Source organism: Conger conger, chromosome 7 (genome assembly GCF_963514075.1).
Source record: "Conger conger chromosome 7, fConCon1.1, whole genome shotgun sequence".
Classification (NCBI taxonomy): domain Eukaryota; kingdom Metazoa; phylum Chordata; class Actinopteri; order Anguilliformes; family Congridae; genus Conger; species Conger conger.
The window spans coordinates 47,336,437-47,349,686 of NC_083766.1; the positions used below are offsets into that span (position 1 = coordinate 47,336,437).

At 42.1% G+C, this 13,250-nt stretch overlaps 1 protein-coding gene across 1 annotated transcript; it reads left to right on the forward strand.

The window, feature by feature from the left end:
• The first annotated feature begins 5,781 nt into the window (after window positions 1-5,781).
• hspb1 (heat shock protein, alpha-crystallin-related, 1) lies at window positions 5,782-10,771 on the forward strand. Its single transcript, XM_061248708.1, has 3 exons — window positions 5,782-6,226; window positions 8,802-8,865; window positions 9,725-10,771. The coding sequence occupies exons 1-3, from the start codon at window positions 5,845-5,847 to the stop codon at window positions 9,870-9,872; spliced, it is 594 nt and encodes a 197-aa protein (XP_061104692.1). The 5' UTR covers window positions 5,782-5,844; the 3' UTR covers window positions 9,873-10,771.
• Window positions 10,772-13,250: the final 2,479 nt, after the last annotated feature.

Genomic DNA, 13,250 nt, shown 5'->3' on the forward strand with positions numbered 1-13,250 from the left:
CAGATATTCCTCCATATAGGAAAAGAACAAACACGCTAACAGAAACTCTTACGCTCACACTAAAGTGCAAATCAGAAGATTGGGATTATTTCCTAGCAGATGTTTTTGAAGACAAAGAAAGAGTTTCAGCAAAAAAACAAGATGGTTCAATGTTTTTTTTTCTGTTTCTTTCTGTTGAATAACTGAAGTTTTTCAAAATCACGAGATCAAGCAAAAGAATAAAAAGAAGAAGAAAGGAGTTCATATCGGCAAAAAACTGAGCCGTCAAGCTTTTTTTTTCTTTCTCCCAGTGGTGTACTTTGTACGTCAGGATGTGGTTCGTAAGATCTCAGCAGTTAGCTCCGGCTGTAAACTATGCACTGTATGTACCATGTTATTTCATAGTTTTGGCCAGTGTGGATACTCAGCGTATTGCACCCAGGGGAAAGGGCTCCTTGTTGTGCTGAAGACCCTGATCCCTTCTCTACCACCACTGGTACTGGGGAAGATACTGTATACCCGTCTGTTCGCCTTTATACCGGATTTCTGATCTAAGCACTAAGTCGAAGGCACGAAAAAAAAAAAAAAAAAAGATGTGCAATGTGTTGTATTTATTTCTTAACTATTTTTGGGACTATTAATTATGGTAAGCTATGTATTAGACTCCAACAACCGGACTGCTTCCCAAAATTAGGGCAGTGTATAATACATGAAAGCAGGCTGCTACTAAGGGTCCATATGCTTAACCGTGTTTATTTATTAATTTATTAATTTATTAATTTATTAATTTATTAATTTATTAATTTATTATTTTATTTATTTATTTATTTATTTATTTATTTATTTATCTTGTGAAATTCATGGAAGCGGTTCCTGATTTCATACAGCTTATATAAATGACTGAATATATCAACAGTTTGAATGGTCAAAGAAGCAAAATCCTAAGCCTTTTAATTGAAATGTGATAATTATTTGCTGTGGTAATCAGTTAATTGTGAAAAGAAGAAGAAAAAAAAAATGTAAACGAACGGTCTGATTACCGATTAGAAGTGGAAATGTGGCCGAGGATGCGTCTCATAATGATTACTGTTCTCCAGCAGGGTTTGCCAATGGAACAAAGAGATGAGTACATTACTGTAATGTTCAACAGTGGGCCCTGTGTTTAATGGATCATGTTAGCATAGCGATTAAGACCAAACATCCAGCAGACCTGGGTCAAATAAGTCTTTGCTATACCAAGGTTGTCTAGTGTATTTGGAACCTATGAAATACTCTCAATATGTTCAAACCCCATCTTCTGGTCCTCTTGGTTGGCTCAATTGCACTAGGCGAGATCAAGCGAGCACAGAAAAGTATTTGAATCCAAAGCAATCACGTATTTGACCCATGTCTGATATGAAGTGAAGCGTCTCCCAACGGCTGGCTCTTCTGTTTTTTTTTTTGTTTGTTTTTTTTAAGCGATGGACGTGTGACCCGTTTACACGTTTTTGTCTCTGCAGACGTTTTACTGTACAGAAATGAAAGCTGGTGGTGCGATCAGGGAACCTTCTGTCTTCCTGCTCTTGTCTCTGCTGCCCACTCAGTGTTACATTGAAAATGTAACCCAAGTTATACTAGTAAACGATGTTGAGTAATACAAAGTTACAGCATTCACCTTCGGATTGTATAAAAGTCAGTAGTTGTAGTGTGCTAGTTATTATACAGAACAATAAAGTATATACCAATGGAACATTAGCTGCTGGTTTTGTTATTTGAAAGTATTTGTTCATATTTATGCAACTAGGGAGGCCCACCTACAACTTTCTTCTCATTTACAGTACTGTCCCAGGTGAATGATACTGGTGGGACCCAGTCTTCCCCGTGGGGTGGCCACATTAAGAGAGACTGGGGGAATTTGGGTGCTTGGGTTCACGCTCCTGCTCAACAAGCGAGAGTTATGATAGCCACAGTCATTCAGGGCCTCTGTTGGCTCTGTCCAGAGCCATGGGTTTTTCCACTTCCAGAGTTAAAACTACATTTCACAGTGAAGGTTAGAGGGGAACTCACCAAACCACCACCGAGGTATAATATGGCTCAGTGATGCAGGGAAGCCATTTTGCACAAGAACACTCACCACACATTCATAGGTGAAGAAGGAGGGGTGATTCAGATAGTTACACTGGGGTAAGATTTCATTGTCATGACTTGGAGCCATGTTGAGAATTTGGCCAGGACCCCACTGTGTGGGATAATTGGTAATTTGCATTAGAAAGACAGTATATACATAAATATATTACACAGCACACAGATTAATGTATGCATAATGGAAATAAAATTCCAGTCTTTCGATATAGCTTAATGCCGGGCTTAAGCCTAAAATCAATTTATGCTTATCATACAGAATGCAATAACGTTTTTGTTTTAATAATTTATAATAAAACTGTTTAGGTGAGGTAATTTATCTGCACTCAATATTAGAGATGAATAGGTTTCTTGAAGGTAAAACTGTTAAGAGGATGTGGTGACAGCATGATAAATATGGAGCAAGAGGCAACTTCGATCAGATTGCATGATAACCAAAGCAACCACCAGAGGGCGATAATGTGCATGAGTTTGGAGCTGTGCCGAGAATCTTACACCATGAAAAAGGGTAAGGAATATTCTAGTAACTATTCAGGCACTGGCTCATAGTTATTTCTGGCAGAACTTGTGTAAGTACTTAAAATGTTTCTGTGACCACATAATCTCAATCATGCTGAGATATGATATGATTGAGTTAAAGAACAACCTTGCCTCTCCCCCTTGAAATGAATAAATACAGTGTGTTCAGTGAGCATATGGATGATTGAAATCAATATAATCAATGTAAAAATTTACCATTGGTGTATTTAAGACAATTATGTTTATTATTATTCAATATATTTTTTCAATGCTATTGAAATATTCATTCTTGACTGGAATTCCATCCTTATTGATTCTTCTCACCCAGGAGCAAATAATCTGATAGTCTGTACAGTGGGATGAGCTACCACTCATAATATAGCATGCATGGCCACAGAGCGTACACTGTACTGTATGCAATAACAAGTCTCACACAGTCTCTGGAGCTTTACCCGAGTCTGCCTAGTAGATACCCCGCACTGACAGAATGATTTCTTCTGAGGCTTAGGCTAAAGACACACATGACAGCGATGGTAAATTCAAGCCTTGAAAATGTGTATCTGTGCCCAGTTCATGCAGCTGACCCACATGCCCATATTGATATCCCTAGTCATAATCGTTTGATTGAAAGAGTGGTAACATGAACTCTTTCTCTTCGATACAGAGCTCTCACCCCTGTTGATTTTTTGGTCATTCGGGTTAGAAGAGGATATGCTATCGTGGAGTTATGCCCTGGGGGACCCCTTGAATGCCCAAACATAAACACCAACTTATGCTTTATTGATGAAAACCACTGTTTAATGAATGTTGAGAATGACAAGTGACATTATTTATCCCATACATTAACAAACAAAAAAATTCATAATTGAACTGTATCGTATCTTGTATGTATTACATTGGACTTCTCCTCGGGTGGCCTGGATGGTGTAGTGGGTAGCACTGCCGCCTCTCAGCAAGGAGGTCCTGTTTTCAAATCCCGGTTGGCCGGGCCCTCCCTGTGTGCAGTTTGCATGTTCTCCCCTTGTTCGTGCAGGTTAGGCTGATTGGAGAGTCTAAATTGCCCATAGGTATGAGTGTGTGAGTGAATGGTGTGTGTGCCCTGCGATGGACTAGCGACCTGTCCAGCGTGTATTCCTGCCTTTCACCCAGTGTATGCTGGGATCCCTGTTCAGGATAAGCGGGTTAAGATAATGGATGAATGGATGGATGGATGGATGGATGTGTTATTCAAGGTGATGCTCTACTTCTCATCATGCCTTGTACTCATATATATAATAGGCTAACTCCACCCCTGCTCAGGCAAATCAAATTATGGTCCTCAAGGTCCTAGAACTGCTGGTTTTCCATCCGCCCTTTACCTGGGAGTCAGGTGTGAAACACTGGCCAATCAGTAGCTAATTACCTGGGAGAAAAGAAAACCAGGGCCAGATTTGATGGCTGGCATAGACTGTTCCACTCCTTCCCTGACGCTGTCCAATCAACTGATAAGAAAGCAACAAAGAATGTAAAGGAGACCCTGATTATCCCACAAGGCCAGTGTGCTGACCCTCGAAGTGTCATGCTTGCCACTTCCATGTCAAGACCACAACCCTTGTATGACGGATGCGAGTGCTGGAGATGGGCATGTCACAATTAACTGTATATCCAGGGTATTGAATCACAAGATCAGCTGTCAATCTACATGACAACTTGTGTAACAGAAAAACTCCCCTTCTCAGTGTTGACAGAGATGCAGACACAGAGTATAACATGTACAGTGGAAACCCAGTGGCCAGAAACATAATGTCCTGTACTGTACCAGGTATGTGCCATGCTCAGCAACATGTTTGAATGGAAATAACTGTAGCACCCACATGCTGGAAATGGGTACTGTATGTTTCATTAAGTTAGCATTAGCATATGGTGTTACGCCGGGGGAACAGAGGAACCAAAAGCAGACAGAGGTGAAGAAACAATGGCAGATTTAATTGCAACAGCAGGGGCAGACAGAGCGGATTAAAAAACTGTAATATAAATCAACAAATGTGGACAAAGCTCTAAATACAGTGAAAACCCATTGAATTGGGAAGAAGGTAGACATTTCTCTGTGTAGAAGGGATGTCGTAACTTTGGCCTTTTAGATTTAATTACAAAGATGGAACAGCCATCTGAGGAGGCACACAAGCTGGAAATACCAGCTTAACACCATATGATGAGATGTACTTGAGGTGCACTCCAGTCTTAGGCCATGTGCCTTGACTATGGAAGTGGGTGCTGTGTCAATCAGTACTATCATCATAAAAGTCTGAATATGTACATGGTTCAGATTGTTGTCTACTTAGATTGATTTGCCAGAGGCAAAATGGTCTCAGAGAACTCAACTCTCAAGTCGTACACAATGAAGATGATTTTCTGTCCTTGTGTGAGACTGAGGGAAATGTAGAGACCGTAATCATAGCAATGTGACTCTTAACTTATGCATGAAAATTAAGCACTTATTCAGAATCTGTAAAAAAAAAAAGAAAAAAAAAAGAAGAACCTGAGTCACACATTGGAAAAAAAGCCAAGAGAATCACATCAGAAAATAGAACAGTGCAGGGTATTTCCAAAGAAAACTCAATTCAGGGAAATACCAATGAACAGTTGAATCGCTATGATGTGTAACTTGGCTAATGCTAATCAGATATTACTTGACAGAAACATACCTCGTCCAAATGATCTTCATTGCCTTCACAGTGGTCAGTAAACCTGCTTATTTCCCATGCAGCCATGTGAAAAGAACTTACTGAAGCAACTGTGAAGCAAAGCTTGAACATTCTTTCAATCCAGAACAGGCTTCATGTCTGAATCCAGGCTGCACATACCAGGTCGATTACATGTATGACACATGGCAAGGCAGCTGAGCAGGCCCTCCGCACGATAGCTCCCACGTATGTTCAATTCTACTGAGCCGCCCCATCTGGGTTACAATGAGATCTCAGATTCCTCTTGGGCTCTGTAATGCAATACAGGAGATTACAATTGGCAAGAGGCTGAGGTGAAATACAGTTTGTCAGGCAGCTGTGTCAGGGTGGGCCTTTGCCTTGAATTCCATTCTACTAGTACGTCTTCCATGAATAGACATTCTAGACCTTTCTATAAATATCTGGGCGGGGGGCTGACGGGGGTTTATAAAGCCTGCAGGCAGGGAGAGAGGCCACAGAAAGCAGAGAGAGTGAGACAGGCGCTCCTTATTTCGGAAAAAGCATGGCCGAGCGACGCATTCCCTTCACCTTCATGCGCACCCCGAGCTGGGACCCCTTCCGCGACTGGTACCAAGGCAGCCGGCTCTTCGACCAATCTTTCGGCATGCCCGCCCTCCCCGAGGAGTGGTACCAGTGGCCGACCCCCCAGTGGCCCGGCTACATGCGTCCAGGCGCTGCCCTGCCTGAGGGACCACCCGCAGCGGTTGGACCCCTGATGGGTCCTCCCCCATCCCCCTACGCCCGCGCCCTGTCCCGCCAGCTGAGCAGCGGCATGTCCGAAATCAAGCAGACCCCGGAGCAGTGGAAGGTCAGCCTGGACGTCAACCACTTTTCTCCAGAAGAGCTGGTGGTGAAGACCAAGGATGGAATGGTGGAGATCACAGGTGAGTGTCTCTCTTACAGTACGGCTTATATTAAACCTAGTCCGAGACTAAACTTTTGTCCAGGATTAACCTTTGTCTGGTCCTATATGCATTTAGTAGGTCTTATCCAGAGCAGAGACCCTCTCTTCACCTGCATCCCCCTCTGTACATCCTTGACTGAGATTGTGCTCACATACTGCAGCAACATGCTAATTTGTACAGCAACATGCTAATTTCTAAAGAATCAGAAGCCTGGCCTGAATGTCTGCTTCAGTCATTTCTGTGATGTCTACAGAATCTTCAATGCTGGCTGGGGTTACAGTGCACTTGTAATGTTAATACTGCCAAAAGCCTACTCATTACATTACAGGTATTTAGCAGACGCTCTTATCCAGAGCGACGTACAATAAAGTGCAAATCAAACCCAGGGACAAGAGGGTTGAGGACCCTAGAGGAAACTACAGTTCCGAGTCCCAGAGTGATCACATAGATACAACTTTAACCCTTGAAGAGCACATCAACTTATCAACTAGCATACCACGGTTGGCAGTTGGCAGAATACCCTGAATAATAGAATAACAAAAATAAGTGCTCTACTCCCTGTTGATTTAAGACAAACCAGACTCTGAGCTTTGCTTTATTAAAATTGATTACTGGTCCAGCAATGAGGTAAGAAACTGTAACTTATGTACTACAAAAAGTGCCAGGTTTCTGCACTAGAGTTATACTGAAACAGGAAGCCTGATGCGTGGAGTTCTGCTGTAGTGTGTTTATATAGCAGAGATATGCGCCTGCTTGTGGGGACTGTCAGTTACACACCAGATTCTTCCGCTTCTTTGCCCACAAGCCTCTCAGTCAATTTTCACACCGATGAACAGGCTGCTGAATTAGAACAGGCAGCCGGTGACTCAGGCTCATAAAAAGGCATCTGGTAAATGTCCAGCGCAGGATGGCATCCTCACCATTGCAGCAAATGATGCCGTCACTACCCACTGCTTCTTAGATCAGCAAAACCTGCAAATACTGTCAGCTTAATGCTGTATCATGTTCTTGCATATATAATCATTGCTCATTGTTGATGTTATTAATGACAAATGGATATGCTGAGAGCTGGAATTCTTCATGCCATTTGAGATAATTTCACCTCTGACTTTCTGACTGTAGCCATATTTTTGGTTTAGAATTGTGTGGGCTCTGGCTGTCTTAGTTTAGTTTTGTCTTATTTCTTATCCTTTAGTTTTTAAGTTTAAATTTTTTAGTTTTCATTTTCAGAGTTGTTCATTATCTACCATTCATGGCTTTTCCAGCTTCTATGGTGGCCTGGTGTGAAAATTATAATTGGTCATATTATTGCCCAGAAGACATGGGTCAAATTCGTAATTGTTTTGGATTCAAATATTTCTCTATGCTTTACAGAGCATGTCTGGTGTATTGGAACCCATGAAATACTCTCAAAAAGAACATACCCCACCTTATCTTGGTTGGCTCAAGACCAAGACAAGATCAACTGAGTACAGAAAAGTATTTAAATCCAAATCAATTACATTTGACCCAGGTCTGTTGTCCAGGGAGGAACATTTTAGTCAGCTTTTTTGAAAGATTCTCCAGCTGATTGGGCATCTGAGGCGAGTCAGTGTCTAATGGGGCGACATGGCTCAGGCAGCAAGAGCAGTTGGCTGGCAGTCGGAGGGTTGCCGGTTCGATCCCCCGCCCAGGCTGTGTCGAAGTGTCCCTGAGCAAGACACCTAACCCCCAAATGCTCCTGATGAGCTGGTCGGTGCCTTGCATGGCAGCTACTCGCCGTCGGTGTGTGAGTGTGTGTATGAATGGGTAAATCAGAAGCATCAATTGTACAGCGCTTTGGATAAAGGCGCTATATAAATGCCGGCCATTTACCATTTAAAGCCTGCAGCATGTGGCTCAGGATAACTGTGGTAGCTGAACTCACCTACTAAAACTCAGAACAGCTGTTTTTACTTCAGTCCGTGTTCCAGATTTGATAGGTTTCTGGGTTTTACTCAGCCCCACAATAAAATCCAGCTACGACCAGCTTGATATTACCAGCTACAAGTTGTTTCAAAACCATGGTCAAACTATGTTGAGCATGGAGCTGGTCTGAATTGGTCAATCAGCTATCAGCTGTTTTCTTTCAGCCAGGAGTGCTGTTACTGTAGCTAACTAGCGCATCCTGCTTTGTGATTCAGGCCCCTCATTGGCACAGAACTCCCCACAACCTCCTATCTGTGTACTCTTTGCCCTCCATGTGCCCTTAATTGTCACAACAAACAGACAACAAAGCTGGATTGGGCTTGTGTTTCAGCATTAGTATGTGCCTGGGTGTCTGGTGATGGTGGAGATGACTCAGGGTCCATTACCGTGGTGTCAGGGGACATCTGTCTGTGGACACACCGGCATTCAGGGCGGAAAATAGCGGAGGGGCAAATGGATGGTCCAAAGTTTTGGGCCATTTTGATGCATGAGCCTTTCCTACTCTTTGAAATGGTGTTTCTCAGGAGGCGCAAGAAACAGTCTGAGCCCGGCCAATGGTTTCGGTAGCTCGTACATCTTCCCTGTGTGATTTATCTTGTTTCTACAGGGAAACATGAGGAGAGGAAGGATGAGCACGGCTTTGTGTCCAGATGTTTCACCAGAAAGTACACGTGAGTATATGAATAATTCAAACGCAAGTATCAGAAATTGTTTCATTGTGGTTGTAGCATTATGGCAGCAGATGATCCTCTAAACTGGAAAATAACATCCCTTTCCAATCCACACGCAACACATTTAATTTTTCATTGCTATAATTTGCTAGAAATAAGATAAATTGCGACAGAAATCCACGAACGGGTATTTTTTAAATTTCTTAATTATGATTCCATTCTCAAGTGATTTATTTAGTTGTTACCCTCTTTCATATCCTTCTGGAAGAGTTTGTCAGGCCAGGTTTGGCTGGTGGTCATGCTCTGACAATCTGCAGCTGCTGTTTACAGCCTGCCACTGTTGGGTTTAAAGGAACTCACTTTAAAAGGACAGTGTAGAGAAGCTCTGGGCAAATATCCAAAATGGTGACCTTACAATTGCCATCCAGCAGTGGTCCATTACATCACTTTTAATTTTGGCGGATACTTGCTGACATCCAAGTCTATGAATGTTGGGGCCCTGCTAAATGACCTGGGTACAACATAAAAACAACATAATTGTTTTTTGGATTCAAATACATTTCTATGCTTTACTGAGCTTGTCTGGTGTATTGGAACCTAGGCAATACTCTCAAACAGTGCAAACAGCAGGCTCTTGCCTAGTGCAAGTGAGCCTACCAAGAGGACTAGAAGGTGGACATCCTCTTGGTGGGCTCAATTGCACCAGGCAAGATCAATCAAGCACAGAGAAGTATTTGAATCCAAAACAATTACATTCTTTAATTGGCCCAGGTCTGCCAGCTAATGCCTAATGAGGATTTAATGATTTTAAGGAGTGTAGCCTACAAAAACCTTGCTCTACTGTCTCTCCCAACTGCAGACTGCCCCCAGGTGTGGATGCTGAGAAGGTCTCATCCTCCCTTTCTCCCGAGGGCTTCCTAACCGTGGAGGTTCCTCTTCCCAAGCCAGCAATTCAGTCAGCCGAGGTCACCATCCCTGTGACCAAGGCAGTCGAGGCCAAGAAGTAAAAAAGGGGGGCTTTCCCATGTCCCACTGCATCACTGAGATACGCGGGGGGGGGGGGAGTCAAACCTTGAGTGCAGATCCACGGTTCATAATCAACGCCCGCGTGCCATGCTTGTGCAGTGATTAGCGCATTGTAAAAGAGAGACGCCGCATCGCTCCTTTCATCCCGACTTCTTCCCAGCTGCAGAATCTGGGCTGCGCCTGCTGTGCAAACCAATCCGCACCAGTGCCATATGCTGCTTTTTCAGTAATTGTACTCTTCATTTGAATTAAGAAAAACCCAAATTACTGCACACCGCCCCCCCCCCCCCCCCCCCCCCCCCCCCCCCACCTAGTCTATTATTTGCTTGCCAGGCACTGAAAGCAATTAGATGCGCCTGGTACACCACCACCAGTTTCTCTTTTGCACCGTTATCATCACTGTCTATCAAGCTCTCCATTGGCCGGATATCAGCAGACACCCCCAAGACTAGCATAAATGTCAGTCAAACCGCCTGTCTCTTGATACTCTGAAACATTTATCGCATCACTGCTCTAAAAAAGAGCTCCAAATGGCTTTCATTAGAGTTAGATGGATTTGGCCTGTTGGGAGAATTCCTGCATTTTCTGCTCATTGAATTAGTTCTGCACCTCAATCGCATTTGCATTGAGAATAGTAACAGTGTTATGTTTCTCACCTGCTAATACTAAGTAAGTCTGAACAATAGCCTACGGGATAACCAACAAGCCTCTCACATTGTATTTTTCACGACATGCATGTTCTTTGGATAGCAGTTGTGAAATTTGTATGACTATTAACATTCATACTTTGACTCAAGTCAAGGCAAAATTCATCTGTCCTTTCAATTGAGAAGTTGTATCCATGCATACAGGGAATAAACTTTTTGACTGAAAAAATGTATTTAAGCTGTATTGTTTTGTACATTGTACCTTCAGTACCTTATTTAATCTTTTTTAAATTTCTCACAAACACTTTTGGACATGTCTATTTTGATATTAAATTGCCCATCATGGGAACTTAAACCTAAACCTATATGTGGAAAAGAGTCATCATGGTGAAAGACATCAGCCATTAAATTCTATCAAGAAAATTAAATTAAATGTTGCATGTGCATTATGAAATGGTCAGAAAATGTAAAAACCCCGACTACAGAGAGGCAGAGGGTAAGACAAAAAGCACAGCAGAGCTTAACTCTTTTTTAAATAAATAATAGACATTTCATAATCTATAAATGCTAAGATTCATTATTAATTCTTCATTCAGTCATGCATAAAAGCCCTCTTCATTATTTTCCCTATTGTTATACTGTATATCCAATGGAAAAAGTTAACTTGGTTCCAATCAAAACCCTGTCTGTGCATTTCCTTTAGTGTCTGTAACACAAGAAAACACTTCTCACATTCTATTATCTCATTCTCATGTTCAAAGATGCAGCCAAATTATCTGCATAATTGTTATACTACCACAGTGAAGTTTTTCTCTATATGAAGCACTTTTTATATCAAAAGCATGTTGTGGCCTGAGTTGAATAAAGAATTTGAATTCCACATTAATAAAACCTTTTTTAAACACATTTAAAAAGCCTGTCAGCATGTCTGCTAGTATTTAGATTATTCAGAATTGATTTGTCTAATGGTTTGTTTTACTCCTAAATAAACCATCACATTTACTAGAGTAAAATGTCAATCATTGCATGCATTACATGATATATAGTAGCTTCCATTCTATATTGTGCACACTGCATGTCTTTCATTGATGCAGGTGTACTGCTGCTAAAAAAGTGAAGCAGCTAATTGCCTTGATAGGGGTGGCTGTGCTCACCACATAATCCTCCTTACCCCCCAATATTCTTCCCAGCAGGTGGTGATATTAGCTAAACACACTTTAAGTTCACAGAAAAACCAAATGAACGTAAGCCAAATTACTTACACTAAACATTTTGCCTTCTTGCATCAATAATGTTAAATTTACATGTAACATTAACTCAGGGCTCTGTGGTAGCTAACCTTGATATGGATAGCTAGCTAGCTGGCGTTAGCTAGTTAGCCAGAACACAAATATCCCGCATGAGCTAACGTTTGTTAAAAAGTGAAAGAGCCACATGTTAGTTTGAGTCACAAGGGAGTATGTCCTGAAATATAACTATTCCAGAAATTTCACAGAAATGTTCAGCAAGCCAGTTAAGCATCAAAATACAATCAAGTTACCATTTCAGACTGCAGCAATACAGCGTAATGCTATGCCCATTGTTTGGTAGCTATGTTCAGACGACACTAAAACAGAAGCATTCAAAGTGGAGTTCAAAGTAGTAAAACCTAGGGCTGAAAGTTAATTGAAATTCCTACAGGTGGCTACCCTACTGAAAGATCAAGGTCCACAGACAACCAGTGACTCTACAGATAGAGCTGGAAGCAGCAAAATGATTGGCATTTCTACATGAGTAGTATATGAGGTTTAGGCGATTAACACACAGTATATCACCATTTGTGACATTAACCACCTCCCTGCTTTGTACTAATATGCTAAATAAATCTCACTCAGACACACAGAGCTGGCAAAGTGATTTTTATCCAAAGAAACGTTTCCATGGCTACAGGTAGGCCTACTTTTGCCATTTACCATTGTAGATTAATCTTCCTGCCTCCAGCTCTCAGAGCAGAGGGAGGTTTCGGTTTTGACGTAAGAAATGTCTATACTGTCTGAGTTCTATTACAGTACACTATTCTTATTCTATCTGATTACTAGCCCCCCCCCTTCCTTTTCCCCTTCCATTTTGGAAATGCCATTTGTACAATACTCTCACGTCACCACGACTACGCCACCCACACACCCACGGGAATAGTGCGGCTCTTGCGTGTGCATTTGTCATTGACAACTGGCAGCCTATAGGTAGGTACAGTATGCAAAAACAACCACAGCTGACTTAAGTCAGCCCTATGCTGACAGGGTAAACCTAATTGTGTCTTGCAGCTGTAGTCATAGTTTTCTGGTGACATGGTGTGGCCCTTGCAACTGGCATAGGGCTAAACCTCCGCTTGTGGCAAGCTCCTTAACCGATCGATCCTCCCAGGAAGAGATTCAGTCATATTTTTATGGTAACTCTGTCCAGTAAGTTCAAATAACCATCCGCAATTGTTTGACAGGTCTTAAAGCTTAAGCAGGGCAGGGAAAAGCTGTGATATAAGAACAAAGTGCTCATAGGGTCCATTATGTAAGGACATTTCCCTCTGTCACTCTCCAGTAGTACTCACTGCACTAATGTAGCACAACTATATCTCCACACTCAAGCTTCAGGGGGCAACTATTTATAGAGCTGTCTGCTGTGTGCTGTGCTTCTGGCATGTTCCGTGGTTTTAATGTGCTGAAATTCACTGATCTC